The 14,506-nt window shown below is 44.7% G+C and overlaps 2 protein-coding genes across 5 annotated transcripts in view; one reads left to right on the forward strand and one right to left on the reverse strand.

The window, feature by feature from the left end:
* Nucleotides 1-4,091, forward strand: part of TEX14 (testis expressed 14, intercellular bridge forming factor) — a 29,640-nt gene extending 25,549 nt beyond the window's left edge. For 3 of the 4 annotated variants that reach the window (XM_061470264.1, XM_061470265.1, XM_061470266.1), the window contains exons 26-29: nt 253-330; nt 1,839-1,953; nt 2,147-2,242; nt 3,208-4,091. In XM_061470264.1, coding sequence (XP_061326248.1) covers nt 253-330; nt 1,839-1,953; nt 2,147-2,242; nt 3,208-3,322 — 404 coding nt within the window. In that variant the 3' untranslated portion in view covers nt 3,323-4,091. The remainder of the gene's footprint in view (nt 1-252; nt 331-1,838; nt 1,954-2,146; nt 2,243-3,207) is intronic. The other variant, XM_061470267.1, reaches the window with a different exon arrangement.
* Nucleotides 4,092-7,635: 3,544 nt separating this feature from the next.
* LOC133277938 (pinopsin) lies at nt 7,636-14,276 on the reverse strand. Its single transcript, XM_061470281.1, has 5 exons — nt 14,245-14,276; nt 9,306-9,613; nt 8,795-8,977; nt 8,126-8,271; nt 7,636-7,907 (listed from the first exon to the last, which is right to left on the reverse strand). Exons 1-5 carry the CDS (start codon nt 14,274-14,276, stop codon nt 7,644-7,646), a joined length of 933 nt encoding a protein of 310 aa, XP_061326265.1. The 3' UTR covers nt 7,636-7,643.
* Between the last annotated feature and the right edge of the window lie 230 nt (nt 14,277-14,506).

Below are 14,506 nucleotides of genomic sequence, written 5' to 3' on the forward strand. Positions count from 1 at the left end.
ATGCTCTTTGAGAAATATGGTACCTACATTCTAATCTCTTTAGTTCCTTATTCACCAAAACAAGGACATGTGAAGACTGGCGTCAAGTGAATAAATGATAGAGACAATTTTTAGGATAAGTACATGAACTAACTATAGATTATGTAAAGATTTTCATCTGGGTTTGGATGGATAACGTAATATGGTACTTTACATTGTGTAATGTCAATTTAGAAAGAGTAGATGAATAAGGAAATGTGCTGGTTTTAACAGAATATTTAAAGCTGCAAGATTCCGTTGCTCAAGACTTCGAAGAGAATGGGTTGTATGATTGTGGAGTGCAAATAAATGGTTAGTTGATAATAGTCCTGAAGTAGAGATTGCAAATGGAAAATCACTTTTGCATTGCTGCAGAATTGCTCTGGGTGCTTGTCCCTGTATGTTCAACTATATGATAAATTTCAGTTATTAGCACTTTTTTGTGTGTGTGTATTTGTAGTTCAGCAGAAATTTAAGAGGATTCTCCCTTTCTCAGTAAGGTTATATGCAGTGGTTTTGCAAATAGTAACTCCTCCACCAGTGTTTGCTGTCTTTCTCTGTATATTCTCTCTCTAAAGTCTAAAGGGTTCTGGTGTGGAACGCTTGCTGGTTTGAACTACTGGAATTAATCTTCTACTTTTATTATGGCACTGTAACGTATGCTGTGTTCAAACAGAAGTGATGAAACCCACAGAAGTATAGATGGTGGGCAGCTGATGTAAGAGAGAACTGAGGTTTCCATTGTGAAAGGGTGGTTCAGTTGAGGAAGTGGCCAGTGCACACTTGTGGTTCTTATTCACCGTAATGAAATAATGCCTCTGATCTCATAGTGTAAGAAAATAGCATCCACTGGGGTAATCAGTATTATATTTCCTGTTCTTTTACAAAGATACCAAAGATAGCAGTCATGAATCTCTGCTTTCTGAACTGCAAATAGTAATAAGTGAGAATAATTTTCAGATGTACAGCAAGTAATGTCAGAGGAGCAAAAAACCTAAATCTTCATAGGCTCTGCATTTCTTTCCAATGAGTCACAAAGGGAAGAGCAGTTTAAAAAAATAGACAAAAAAGGAAAAAAAAGAAGGCAGAACATGAGTTAGTCTGTAAAAAAGCTAAATAGCATAGTCACTTGAGAACGATACTGGCACTTGTTTGTGTTATCCTACAGCTTTGTTAGATCTTTTCCCAAAGGATAGAAGCTACTGAGTTTATTCATAGGAATATCTTGGTTTTAGGTGGTAAGGAATGCAGCAGCCTGTATTGCTTGCCATTCTATCGCTGTGGTTTTGTTGTATTTGCATAAAGTGCAGCTATTTCAGACTCCATTTTTGTGACAGCCTACTGCTTCCTGCTTATCATAGCTTAGCAGAAGGTGGCTGAATATATTCACATGCTGTAGGGAACAGAAGTTACTGAGATAATTCTTGGGGGTATCATTGGATTTTGCTAAGCAGGGTAACAAAGCTAACATCCACAGGTTTTCTTTTGATTTTTCTCCCATATCTGGGATTGTAAAGGGAAAGATTAAAGATTAATTTCTACATGTATTTTTCATTTTAGTATGAAGCAAGATGTTCAGTCCTGTGAATCTAAAAATGTGTTGCAGTAAAATATTTATCTAGGTCTTGCTACTGGCCACCTTTGACTACAGAGAATGTGAATTTGCTTAACTGGTAGAAAATCAGATGGCTGAGGAAAGAGTAATTGGGAGGCAGACAACTGGAAGCTTCCCAAGTATAGTAAATGAAAACACATTTTAATTTCTTTATTATCTTCCTTCATACCTTTGATATTAAAATATTTCTGTTTATGTGTAATAGTTCCCAATCAAATTCAAATGGAAGACAGAGAGTCAAAAGAAGAATCTGAGAGAAATGAAGGAGATCATAGTTTATGGACTAAGGAGTCATTTAATCTATCGGAGGAAACAGAAAGGTATGGAGAAAAGGATAAAGCATGTTTGGCTTTGAGTCACAAAGATTTAGAATAATGGTTTCATATATTTTAACAAGATTTATTGCTTAGAGGAAGCTAACTTTTTTAAGAACCCTGGTAATTATGACTGTTGTCTTTTAAAATGTGTAGCATTAAACTTGCCAGCATCCATTTACAATATTTTACTCAACAGGGCTCACTCTAGTCTTGATGGTATTTTAGAAAGGATGATCCGTGCAGTTCCTGGGGATGAGGAGATCCAAGAACAACCTCACGAACATGCTCTTTGGTTTGATTTTTTTCTCTTGTTCATAAGTTTATTTTATGCTCTGTGTACAGACCTATGCAGAACTTGCTTATAAGAAAATGGGCTGTCACTCCTTAGAGAGTAGTGTGTCAGGGAACTTGCCTGGAGACAGCAATCTGAATCTTCCATACTAAATTAAGAGGGAAATGAATGTTTTGTTAATATAATTTCCTGTAGGTGGAAAGCAAATACTTCAGTAGGCTTGGAAGGCAGTGCATAGTCGTCACAGAAATCAGAGATAATCTGACAAAATTGTAGATTTTTTGAGATGGAGAAGAATGTAAGTAAACAGAATCATGAAAGCTCTTTAGAAAAGGCTTTAAGGAAGAGTTTGAGAAGATGGTTATACTGTCATGGCAATATAGGAGGAAACAAAGAAAACGGCAGAAGTCCCATATACATCACTTTGAGGAAAAGATTCATAGTCTAAGTAACTTTTTTTCCTCGTAGCACCAAAGATCAGAGCCTAGAAACTGAACGCCAGTGAATAGTCATCAATCATGCCTAACATATATTACTAAGGAACACAAGATATTCTTGTGTTTGCATCAGGAATTGTTGTTGTTACTAAACACAGAAGGCAAATGTCATGATAACCAGGAGGATCTTGCCAGCAGGGCAGGCTGATCCCTGCAGTATATATACTGCTGTGTTCATAAATGGCTCGATCCAAAGCCCATTCCCACTTGTAGTTAGACTACATTTACTCAATGCTGTTACATTCAAAATCATTAGAGTCTGCATATGTAAAACTACAGCACATCTGTAGTCTCAGAGAGGAGAGGCAGATTTTTGGGGGTTGAAGGGGGCAGATGTCCAGTATAGGTCAGGGTAAAATAAAAGGCATCTGATACCTCCAGAGGCTTCTGGTTTAGTGCTCTGTATTCATCGTGTGTAAAAGCAAGTATAAAAAATTGGGATCATACACAATATTTCTGTCATTCAAGGGCTGCAAGTCTGCAAGATCCAGAAGATGATGGAAAAAAGGAGGGAGCTGGGGCCACAGGCAGAGCACCAGGAAGCTGTGCAGGGGGGAGTTCAGAAGGTCCTCTTCATCTGTAAAAGCTACTGGATGCTGTGCTGGGCAGTATCACGTTTATTATATTGTTAGCACTCAATTTGTGGAGCTTGCACAGGCTAGGCTTTTGCTTTTCTTGATTTCTGGGTACTGTTTCTACCCTGTGGTTTTAAAGGAGAGGAAGCTGCTCTAGGCTTAAGTTGTCCAGAGGAAATTTTCCAGTTTTGAGGGGCAGTTGAGACTGACAGCATTGTGGACCATTCACTGGGGTTGCAGAGTATCTCTCTGCACAGTATTAGCATAATGACTCTATTTTCTGTCAGCCTTCTGGTGTGTGTTTTCCCTTGTTCATTAAATTTAACAAGGTAGTTTATTGTTTTTTCTTAGTGCTTTTTTGATCTAGTGTTGAACTGATTTGACTGATTAAGGGGATTAATTGCTGTGCAAAAAGCTAATGAGAAAAAGGTGGAGTATGAGAAGATCTGGTTAGTATTACAAAATACTTGTTGTTTAATTAAACCACACTCTTCGTAAAGGCCTCATCCAAAAAACCACCAAAGTCCCTGGATATAATTGAGGTTTGGATCTGGATTTTAATGAGTACAGCAACTTCATAGTTAATTTTTCTTGTGATAAATGCTGTTGAGGTGCAAGAGGTGTGATGACTGTCCCTGTCCCAGTCTACCTGACTGCTGCCTTTAGCTGGGTGTACAGCATCTTGCCTTTCCATTCGTGTTTGTGCAGGGAAATGCTGCCTACCTGTAAGTGTTGGTCAGAGTTGTTAAACCAAATTAATAAAAGTTTCTAAGGTTATTGTGCTGCCATGTGGTTCTTTTTCTGTTTTTGGGGGGGGGGGGGGGGGGGTTGGCTTTGAGTGTTTTCTGGGGAGTCTGGGGTTTTTTTCACTGGTTGTTAACTATGTTTCCCATCACCAGACTGTATGTTAAACTAGATACTGACAGAGCTACTCCAGGGAAGATGCTGCAGACTGGCAGACCTGGGGGAGCTTTCTTCAGAAATCAAGAAAAAATAGATGTTCCATCTATTTAGTGGTGGTGTGGTAGCGATAGAGCTAGAGCAGAAACAGCAGCAAAAGGAGGCTGCAGTTTGAGTTCTGCCCCTCAAGTTAACAGCAGTGCCAGTGCATGGGAAATGGGGTTCATTTTTTGGGCATTACATCATTCTGTCCAGGCCAAAGTTTAATATTTTCTAACCTGGGCCTTCTGTCAACTGCAGGTACCTGGTTTTCCCTGTGAGTTCTGTATCCTTGCTGCAGGCAGAAGAACTTCATTTTCTTGATATAAGCTGCTGAAAGAAGATCCTACTTCACATTGGCCTGGGGCTGTGCAGAGCATTGTGCTGTAAGCAGCAGAGTCATGACAAATGCATGCAAAAGTGAAATCACTAATTTATTGTATTATTGTGTCCTTAGTGGCTTGTGACACATAACTGATAAGCAGGCATTCCCTCTCACTTTGGGCATTCCCTCTCACTTTGGGCATTCTCTGTCACTTTGGGCAGTGTTTTGTTATCTTTCCTGAACTTGCTTAATGAAATAAAAAGAAATTAAAACTTGAAGGGCTGCAGCAGTGTGGCAGTGGAGCAAGCACACATGCATTTCTATATCCATGTAACTGTATTACTTTGGTTTTCAACATGTAAAAATCTCCTTAGCTTCTAGCATTTATTTGTCTGTTTTATCTGTCAGCCCAAATTGTGAGCGGATGGTGAACTATTTCACTATCTTTTTTTAATCTTAATGTGGAGAATTTTTATTTCTGTTGGCAGAGAGCCTTTCCACTAGTCCCATAGCCTGCCTGCTCTCCTTATCGAGACCAGAATGCAGCAGCTAGCGACTACAGTTTTTCAGCTGCTTGTACTTTCCCAGATTTAACGTGAACGTAATTCATCCTAATAACATAAAGCATGGACACAAAAGCTGTAGTTAACAGGAACAATTAAACAAGGACCAGCAAAAGACAGCAGAGGAGATCAGAGGGGGCCCGTCTAATGGTGCTTTGGGGCTTCATAGAGAATGAAAGCCAATTAATTAAATTAAAAACAGTGAAGCTGAGCTGGTCTAATTCCTCTCTGAGCTGCTTGGTGTGTAGGAAAGAAGCAGAGGAAGGTGAGGAGACAGGGCTGGGGGTGAGGATGTGTGTCCAGTCCCCCTGCACCCAGGATGGAGGCACTTGCAGAAGCCTTGAAATCAGTTTGAGGAAGACAAGAAGAAAAATGTCCATTCTCTAAGCAGCTGTGTTCCAGCTTCCTTGTACCTGCTGTTGTACTGGTCTCCATTGGGGGAGTTCTGTTTTGTTCTTGTTTTGGAGCAGAGAACCTCAGAGAAAAAAACAAATTGGCCTCCCAAATCTCATGGTTATCTCTGCTAGTCCAAATTGCTGCTCTGACTGCTTGTTAGCAGCTTGCAGACTGCATGCTAGTGAGGCAATTAAGTGAGGTGAGGAACAACTTCCAGCATTGCTTCCCTCTACCTCCTTCATGGGTTTGCTGCAACAGCAAAAGCTGTGGAAGATGGTGGGAGGAGGAGTGGGGTGAAGTGTGTGTTGGGATCATGTGCAATAGAAACAAAACTGCAGAGCGGAGCATGAACCTTTAAATCATCTTGTGACTGGATCAGTCTCATTTTGAAAGCAGAATCAAAATTTGAAAGATGATTTACTATGAAGGCAGACAAGCTGTGGATGGAGTTTTTAAAGGTAGAGTGATTTGATAAAACAGTCTTGGGGAATTGCTGTCTGTGGTACTGTCTAGACCTGGAGCTTAGAAGCCTTGCCCATAGGCTCCTAAATCACATGAATTGCCTTGCAGTCCAGAAGTGTAACTGCAGCTGCTGTGGGTAAACATTGTGTGCTGAGGTTCAAGATCAGGCGTGGAGCCCCATGGAGGGTTTTTGTCTTTTATTTGTTTCTTGCAGGCTGTGGCATATTTTACTTTCTGATAATGTCCTGGCGTTCTGGCAGCAGTGGTTCTGCTGTGCCTTGTCCTTAGAGCCTGTTCCAGCTTGTGCTTTTACCCTTGCTGGAAAATCAGTGGATTTAAGACCTTATTGCCTTAAATATGTTAAAAAAAAAACCAAAACAACAAAACCCATCTCTGTGCTTTTGAGCTGGTTTCTTTGCCATCAGTTACCACAGCCTATGTGGCACTTGCCACACGAGACACAGTGCCAGCTGTAGTAGCAGGAAGCTGTTCGCTGTTGCACCCTCTATCAGCCAATAAAACCTGTGACCTTGTCCATATTCATTAATGTTTATTAACACAGTCTGCACCTAAACATACCTACTGGGTTTGTGCTAGCTTCCCAGCGTGACCTCAGACGTCACTGTGGGATCGGGCAATGCAAACAGGGCTCAGTCTGTCTAGGGTCGGTGAACATAACCGCTTTGGAGGTGGTATCACAGCTGGACCATGTTCAACTTCCCTCCGGGCCGGAACAGCCACCTGGGATGTTTTGCATCGAGTTAAAATTACTGTGCTTTGTTTTGTTCTTAAAAGACTCTGCTGCCCCAGGTGAGGGGCTGCAGGGGTGTTTCCCTGGGAGAGCAAAGGAAGTTTGCAGTTCAAGCCATGACGGGGTGGCTCCTGTCCCACAAGAGGACAACATCATGTGTGTCAGGGCAGCATCAGGTTGCGGGGACCTCTCTAACCTCCAAGAGCCACCCATCTCCTGGGCATGGGGAGCAGCGACACCACAGGGCCCTTCTCTGCCCGTGCTGGACGAGGCTGAGCCCAGAGCTGACGTTGGTGCGGGCAGGGTCTGGCAGCAGTTAGACGGGGGGGCACGGGGTCACCTTATTCCGCAGCCCGCCTGCAGCAGCGCCTGCATGGGGGCCGGGGGCAGCCAAAGTTCTTCCCTTGCCCCCAGGGTGGGCTCCGCAGCAGAGTGTTGTCAGCAGGCAGCTCTGAAACTGGGCAGGAGGGGACAGGTTATGTGTCGTGGCAGAAAGCTGGTGTCCACCTCGAGACCTGGGGGCAGAGGCTGAGGGGTGGACACTTTGGTGTAGTTTGGGTGAGATCTGCATCAATTCCCAGCCCACCTCCTTGCAGGCCCTGGCAGTTCATTGACAATAAAAGTTTCATTCTGTTTGCCTTGTCTGTTCAATGAGCAGTTTGTGATCTAAAATTAAGTTGTCCGACCCCGTAAAATAATGGAAGCAGAAAATGAGCTCTCCTTTGGGCTCAGAGGCTGCTCCCTCCTTTTGCATTTTATTCCCCCAAACCTTGCAGCTTATACAGCAACTCCCAGAGCCTGCATCTACGCTTCCAGGTAAGATAGATGGTTCCTCCGTATTTTATGAGGCCATTAAGTTGCTCTCCAGAAGCCCCAGTGAAGCCGTGGTTTCGTTAGTGAATGATTTTCTCTCTCACCTGTTTGTTCATGAAGACGTAAATGATTGGGTTGTAAACCGTGGCTGTCTTGGAGAAGTAGGAGGGCAGGGATGCGAGAGCTGGCTGGATAGTGATGTCTGTGTTGGTGGCCACCACCAGGGCAAACGTGGTGTAAGGCAGCCAGCAGATGAGGAAGGCCATCACCATCACGATCACCATGCGCGTCACCTCCCTCTCTGCCTGCTGCGTTGTGTCTGATTCCTGCTGCTGCGCCGCAGCCTGTGGGGAGTTGGGAAGAGAGATGCCCATTAACAACTTCCAACAGCATTTCCATCCCTCAGGCACTCTGACATCAGCACCAGGAGATGGCTGCTCTGGTGACTGTCACAAAAACCTGATGTGAGGTTCATGATCCCATGGCTACATGGGGTGATGTAGCCTTACCGTCAGTTTTGTGACCAGAAAACCATTAACTCGCCTGTACTGGCCGTACTTACTGCCCGCAGGGTCATCAGCAGGTTGGCATAGGAGAAGAGGATCAGGCTGAGGGGCATCACAAAGCAGGTGACAAACAAGGCCAAGATGTAGCTGTTGTTGTTGCTGCCACCGGTGTACCAATTGGGCCCACAAGAGGTTCTCAGACCTGGAACAAGTAAGTTTTGAATCAAGCCTAAACTGGTCATGGGCTTGGACAGGGTCTCAGTAACAGCCTCCAAAACAGCAGCCACCAGCACTGCCCCCTTGTATCGATGCTGCTCAAGCACCTCTGGCTTTTCCATCCCCAGTGACTTGGAGATCAGCCACCACGTTTGCTGGCTGGCTGCTTGCTGTGTCAGAGGAGAGTGATGTGTTGTGATGTACAGTGTTATGCCGAGCCTCTCCCTCTCCGCAAGCAGATTTGGGCTGGGTGTGTGCTGGGTGCTGCTTGTTGTGCACCAGCGGCCAGAGCAGCCCGTGGCTCCAATGGCCATCAGACATGGAAGAACAATTTATTGTGTCAAGCAGTGGGTAACTGCTGAAGAACAACCTCTGAGAGAGGATCGTTGACTGCGCAAGCAGTGGTGTTAAATTCCAAGTACCAGCACAGACACTCTCCAACTACTCCATTCTTGAGAACTGTATGCAAGAGGGCAACACTTTGGGGTCTGCAGCACATCCCCCCCTACCTTCGGGCACATAGCTGCTCCAGCCCATGAGCGGTGGGGTCGTCCAGAGCAGTGACCAGCTCCATGTGAAGGCGCAGCCGCTGATGGCGTGCCGGTGCTGGAGCCGGAAATCTCCCAGGGGTCTGCAGACCACAATGTACCGCTCGAAGGCCAGGATGGCCAAGGACCACAGCCCCACGATACCTGGGAGAGAAGGAGGGTTGGCTTGGGAACAGGCTCTTACTGCTCTGCTGCCTGTGCTGGGACTTGGCAGACAATGATTAAGAGCTGTTGAAGTCATAACAAGAAGTCAGATGGGTTTTGTTATGACAGGGGTAGCTGGGAGGCTGTTTCACCCTTAAAAATGAAGTTGGCAATTGCGTGTCAGTGGTGCATCGTGGTTACAACCAGTTTCTCCACTGGAATGTCTCTGACAAAGGTTTTGTGCAGTGAAACATTCCCCAAAGCTTCTTTACTAAACACAACAGCCCCAGCCAAAGACCAAGACAGGTCTTGAGGTTTGTGCCCTTACCTGTCAGGGAGACCATGAAGCCCTCCAGCTCACACAGCCGTTTGCCGAACACAAAGAAGCCGTTGATGTTGTTGGAGAAGCTGACGGAGCTGCCGCAGAGCGTCACCAGCAGGTTGGCCACGGCCAGGTTCACCAGGATGTAGTTCAGGGGCGACCGGAGCTTCTTGTACCTGATGGAAACCACGATGACCAAGGTGTTCACAACCGAGGCAAAGACCACAACGAAGCCCATCAGCACGGCCACCGACAGGTACGTGCTCCGTGGGGCCTGGTAGGGCCATTGGGGGCCGTCAAAAGGCCCCGGGGTCCTGTTATTTGGGGGCTCCTGCGAGCTGTTGGAGTACATGGGTCTTCTGGAGCAGTAGCACCGGTGCCCCTTATGCAGGTGACCCTCCCCAAATGCAAAGCCTCTTTATAAAGCAGGAGGGGCTGACGCACCCCAGAGGAGCTTTGCATTGAAATACCTTAAGCTTTTATTTAATCTGAAGGGTTTGGCCTCCCACCCCCCCTTTTATAATCAGCTCTTTATTCTGGAGGGGATAAAAGGTGACTTAAAACCTGATGACTGAATAGTGCATCATTTAATTGAGTAAATAGATTGGTTTGCCTTCTGCTTCCCAGCTGCCTTCTCCATTAAGATGTCCCCTGCCCAGCCCTGCATGGCCTCAGCGAGGTGCAGGGTGTTGGGATGGAGGCAGAAGCTCCCCTTTTGCTTGGGAAAAGGAGCAAAGGAAAATCCCAGCCAAGCACATTGGCTCCTGAGGGCGGCCAGCCGGCTACTGCCAACAGCCACGTGCTGGCCCTGGTCTGGTTCAGCTGCTTCAGTTACAAATATACATGATAAACATACATTAAATATAGTAATATACCAAATAACATATTTTAAAACTAAATATAGGTCCTATATAATATATATTACATATTTATAATATTACCTAAAAGAATTAGTGTGTATGTATGCATATACATTCATACATGAATGTATTTGGATGGAGCATGCAAGGAAGATCATGAGCAAGCATGCTGCCTGTAACTGTGCGTCATACATATATAATATATAATACAGACTACCTATATAATATGTAGAATACACTTACGTAACCTATTAAATAAAAATCTGTTATACACATAGATATGCATATCTATATCAGATATACATATAGACTTATATAGGTATATCAGGTATACACATAGACATACACGTTTATATGTACTGCATACATATAAACATACAGAGTATATATATAATACATATTTTATTATGTTATAAAGAGTGCATATATATGCATGCTTTCATAGGTATGTACACCTTTGAATATAGCTACCTGTATCTGTAACTATATATGATACTTACATTCACATATATATTTTTATATAGAATATTAGATATATACAGTATATATTTTATATAGTAGATGTAGCATATAAACAGATACATATACACATATATAGCTATGTAAATATTTATATTTTTTTATACACATGCATAAAATAATATACAACAATGCATGTCCATACATACATGGATACATATATAGCTTGTATACATGTATGTAGAGTTCTATATACACATAAAGTATACACTACAGTATATACACGTACACTATATGATATAGTGTATACTTATATATTAATAATTTCTATGTTATACATTTTATACACACACATATAAATTACATATTTGTATGCATATAATAATTATATAGCATTCACTTTCTATAGAAAAAATACTATAGAAAGTGAATTTATATACTTATATATATAGTTATATAGCTAGCTATGTATAGCTGTACACTGACAGACACCCCTGACACTCACCCCACTCCCCCCCTCCCCGGCTGCACATCCCTGGGTGGCCGCAGCCCTATGCAAGGCTTTGGTCCCCTGAGCCCATTAAATGGGGTTGATGCATTAACGCTGTGTGTGGGGCTGGACTCTTCCTGGGCTGCTGCAGGCTGGGGCCAATACAGATCATGTAGCACCAACCCAGTGCCCAGCTTGAGATGGGAGAGCCTTGGTCCTTAGTTGCTGTCCCTGCCCTGACACGCACCACACGTGCATGTGTCCAGGGATGCTCGGCCTGGCTCTGGATCCTGTCCCACTGCTGCTCCTGCAGAGACAAGCATGTAATTAATTAACTCATTCATGTGAACTGTGGTCAGTTCTGGGCTCCTCAGCACAAAAAGGACAAGGAGCGACTGGCAGGGTCCAGTGGAGGCCACAAGGATGATCAGGGGTCTGGAGCATCTCTCTTACAAGGAGAGATTGCAGCAGATGGGCTTTAGTCTATAGAAGAGCAGACAGAGAGGGGATCTCATTAATGCAGATCAGTATCTCAAAGGCAGGTGGCAGGGGGATGGGGCCAGACTCCTTTCAGTGGCGCCCAGCAACCGGATGAGGTGCAATGGCCATAAGCTAAAGCACATGCATGAGGATACAGGTATATATAGTATGTGCATATAGATATATATATTTGTATTGCTTTAGGGAGTGGATATATATGTAAAGAGTGAGCGTGTGTGTGTGTTTTCATTTCAATGCAACAGTCTTGGCCAAGGAGCAGTGATGATGAAGGTGGATGTGAAGAGCTAACATCATCAGGGCATCCCAAGGGAAATAACAGCCTCCAAGGAGGGGATTGCCTTAAGCACTGATAAGCAGCCTGGCCTGAGTATTAACCTCTGCAAATATACATTCAATCAACCCAAAACTATAGTGGGGAAAACAGACATTACAGGAGGCAGTTGGAGCACGCGGCACCCTCCCAGAACAGGGAGGTGTCTCTGCACCTTCACCCTGGGGAGCACAGTCACAGTGTCCAAGATGGCAAAAATCCATGTGGAGACTGCCCCGGCCCAGCCACGGGCACCACATGGGGCATCTCCAATGCCCTTCTGCTGCTGCTGCTGAGCAGGCCCCTGGGTGCTGTGAAGTTAACGGGAACTTCAGAAAGACCTGGGGTTTTTTTTTGGTTTTATAATCCTGTCTTGACTGATCTCCCTCACCCTCCACTGCCGGCCCTTATGGTCCCTGTGCAAGCTCACAGCACCAAAGCAGAGCAGGGTCCTGGTGGAAGTGGGGGACATGGGACCCACACTGTTATAGTGTCTTCTGTGGTGTTTTTTCAGCAGCAAGAGGTTGCAAAGTGGAGGATAAAGTCCAGCAACACCTGATGCTCTGGTTTAAAACTATCTCCTGCTCCCCCTGAGTCCCTGCTGGGCCCCAGATCCTCTTCATCTCGTGTCTCTGGGTCGCTCAATGCTCCATCTGCGATGCCCCAAGCTCAGACACCATGATAGCAACATGGGGAGATTCAAAAGCTACACCACCAGCACTAACCTTTTTTATTTTCCCTTTTTATTTTGGGTTCTCATTATAAATATTAACAAATCTGACAAAAAGTACACAGATAGATAATACTGAAATACAAAAGTCTTTTAGGATGCAGGTAAGGACAGTTTCTGCAGCCTTCACATGGTAGCAAAACATTGGTATCAAACATTTCACAAGGCCTGGCATGACAACCACCACTGCATGCAGCTGGGACGGACGGACGGATGTCCGCTTAGAAAAGACTGGGATACAAAATGAAGGGACCCACACACACATCATGTCCTACTCTACTTCGGTTTCATAGCAAGATGAGCTAAAACAAATGATGGATTGAAAGTAACTTCACCAGAAAAGGGAGGCACAGCCGACATGGTGCTCCTGTGGCTCTCCTGGAAGCTCAAACCCAAGGCAGGTTTTAAGGTGCTGGACCAGTGACAGACTGAGAGGATTATTTGGAACATCCTACTTGACACGCTGCCGGCATTCAAACAAAATCCATGCATATCTGGAGAGTATATTACAAATACTAAGGTATTAAAAAAAACCCTATGAATGTTGGTCCCCCCCATATCAAACAAGGTGTAACACGATCGTCACTTTGGAAAGGAGACCTAGGTTTCCAGAGATCCAATTGCTCTCCAAAGAAAGAAGTTGGCAACACACACACACACACACACAGAGCTACAGGGCTCAGAAGCTGTAGGTAATTGAGACTGATGGGCAAACAGCAGCTCTTCCTAAGAAATCATGGTTTAAAGGCTTCATAACTTGCTGGCAAGGTGCAGCATTTCACAGACAGTTTTAGCTCATCCCACCATGTACCAGCTCTTGTGCAAATGTGACAAAGCGGTGTTTGCACGAGAGCCAGAGCCTGATGGGATGAGGATGCAGGGACTGGCCAGCGTGGGTCATGGAGGATGAGAGCTGGGATATATTATGATAATATTATTATACTGTTACTGTGCTGTACACAGAAATTTGGTCTGGAAGCTGTTTGAGGCAGAAAATAGACCAACGAATGGCTGTGCTGGAGCTGAGCATCTCCACAAACATGAACACTGCTCAGCCCCGTGGCTCAGCTCACACCAGCAGCTCACAGCGCAAAGTGCCTTGGTTGGATTTTAGGTAATGGCATGAATTGGAAAAGGCAGAATAAGGGAAAAGTGATAGAAAAACTTAGCCTGAAAGCCAGCTTTGCTGGAAGAACAGCCGTGCTGGAGCATGGCTCCGGGGGGAAGGCATGGTTTCATTAGGAGAGCAGCTGCTTCCCGAGAGGACGAGCACAACATTCCTGGAAGGAAAGCAAACAGTCTTCTAGGTTACCAGAGGACACAATCATTCAAATGGAGGAGCTTTAAATGCATAAAAGACTGTTTAGGCCCAAATCACAGAGACTGACAAACCACCAGAAATATGGCACAATTGCCTTGAGAAAACAGTACCAGTTTTAGAGACACCTTTTGATCATATTAGATACATGAATGGAAATGATGCATTCATTCCTGCCACTGAATTACAAGGCAGCGAGAAGGTAATTCCGTAGAGCAGAGAGTTAGGAGAGGAGTCACAACTGCAGTGCATGCAGGCGTGTGGTGTCCATGTGCACGTGTGTGTGTGTGTGTGTGTGTGTGTGTGCATGCGTGTGCATGCTCATGAGTGTGTGTCAGGGTGCAAAGAGGCATTCTGGAAAAGCCTTAGGGGACGGGACCTGCTGAGCAGAGCAAACCACTGCTGCCCTGCTCCCTGGGAAGGGATTCCCTGCAGCCAGGCCGTGGCATGGGGTGTCCCGCTCTGCCGGCTGCCCCGGTACCACGATCCCCCGTATCCAAAGCCATAAAGGAGTGGAGTCCAAAGGCTGTGGCCGGCAG

This window comes from Pezoporus flaviventris, unplaced genomic scaffold (assembly GCF_033815535.1).
Source record: "Pezoporus flaviventris isolate CSIRO_AGI_PZ_B2104156 unplaced genomic scaffold, CSIRO_AGI_Pfla_v1 ptg000063l, whole genome shotgun sequence".
In the NCBI taxonomy this organism is placed as follows: Eukaryota; Metazoa; Chordata; class Aves; order Psittaciformes; family Psittacidae; genus Pezoporus; species Pezoporus flaviventris.

Bases quoted from the DNA above. Each gene is read 5' to 3' on its own strand.
- LOC133277938 (XM_061470281.1), bottom strand. From the start codon at position 14,276: ATGCACACACACACACACACACACACACACAC. The intron at 8,272-8,794 runs GTAGGGGGGGAT...TACTTGTTCCAG, and splicing joins GAGCAGCTATGTGCCCGAAG to GTCTGAGAACCTCTTGTGGG. The intron at 7,908-8,125 runs GTAAGTACGGCC...AACTCCCCACAG, and splicing joins TGCTGATGACCCTGCGGGCA to GCTGCGGCGCAGCAGCAGGA.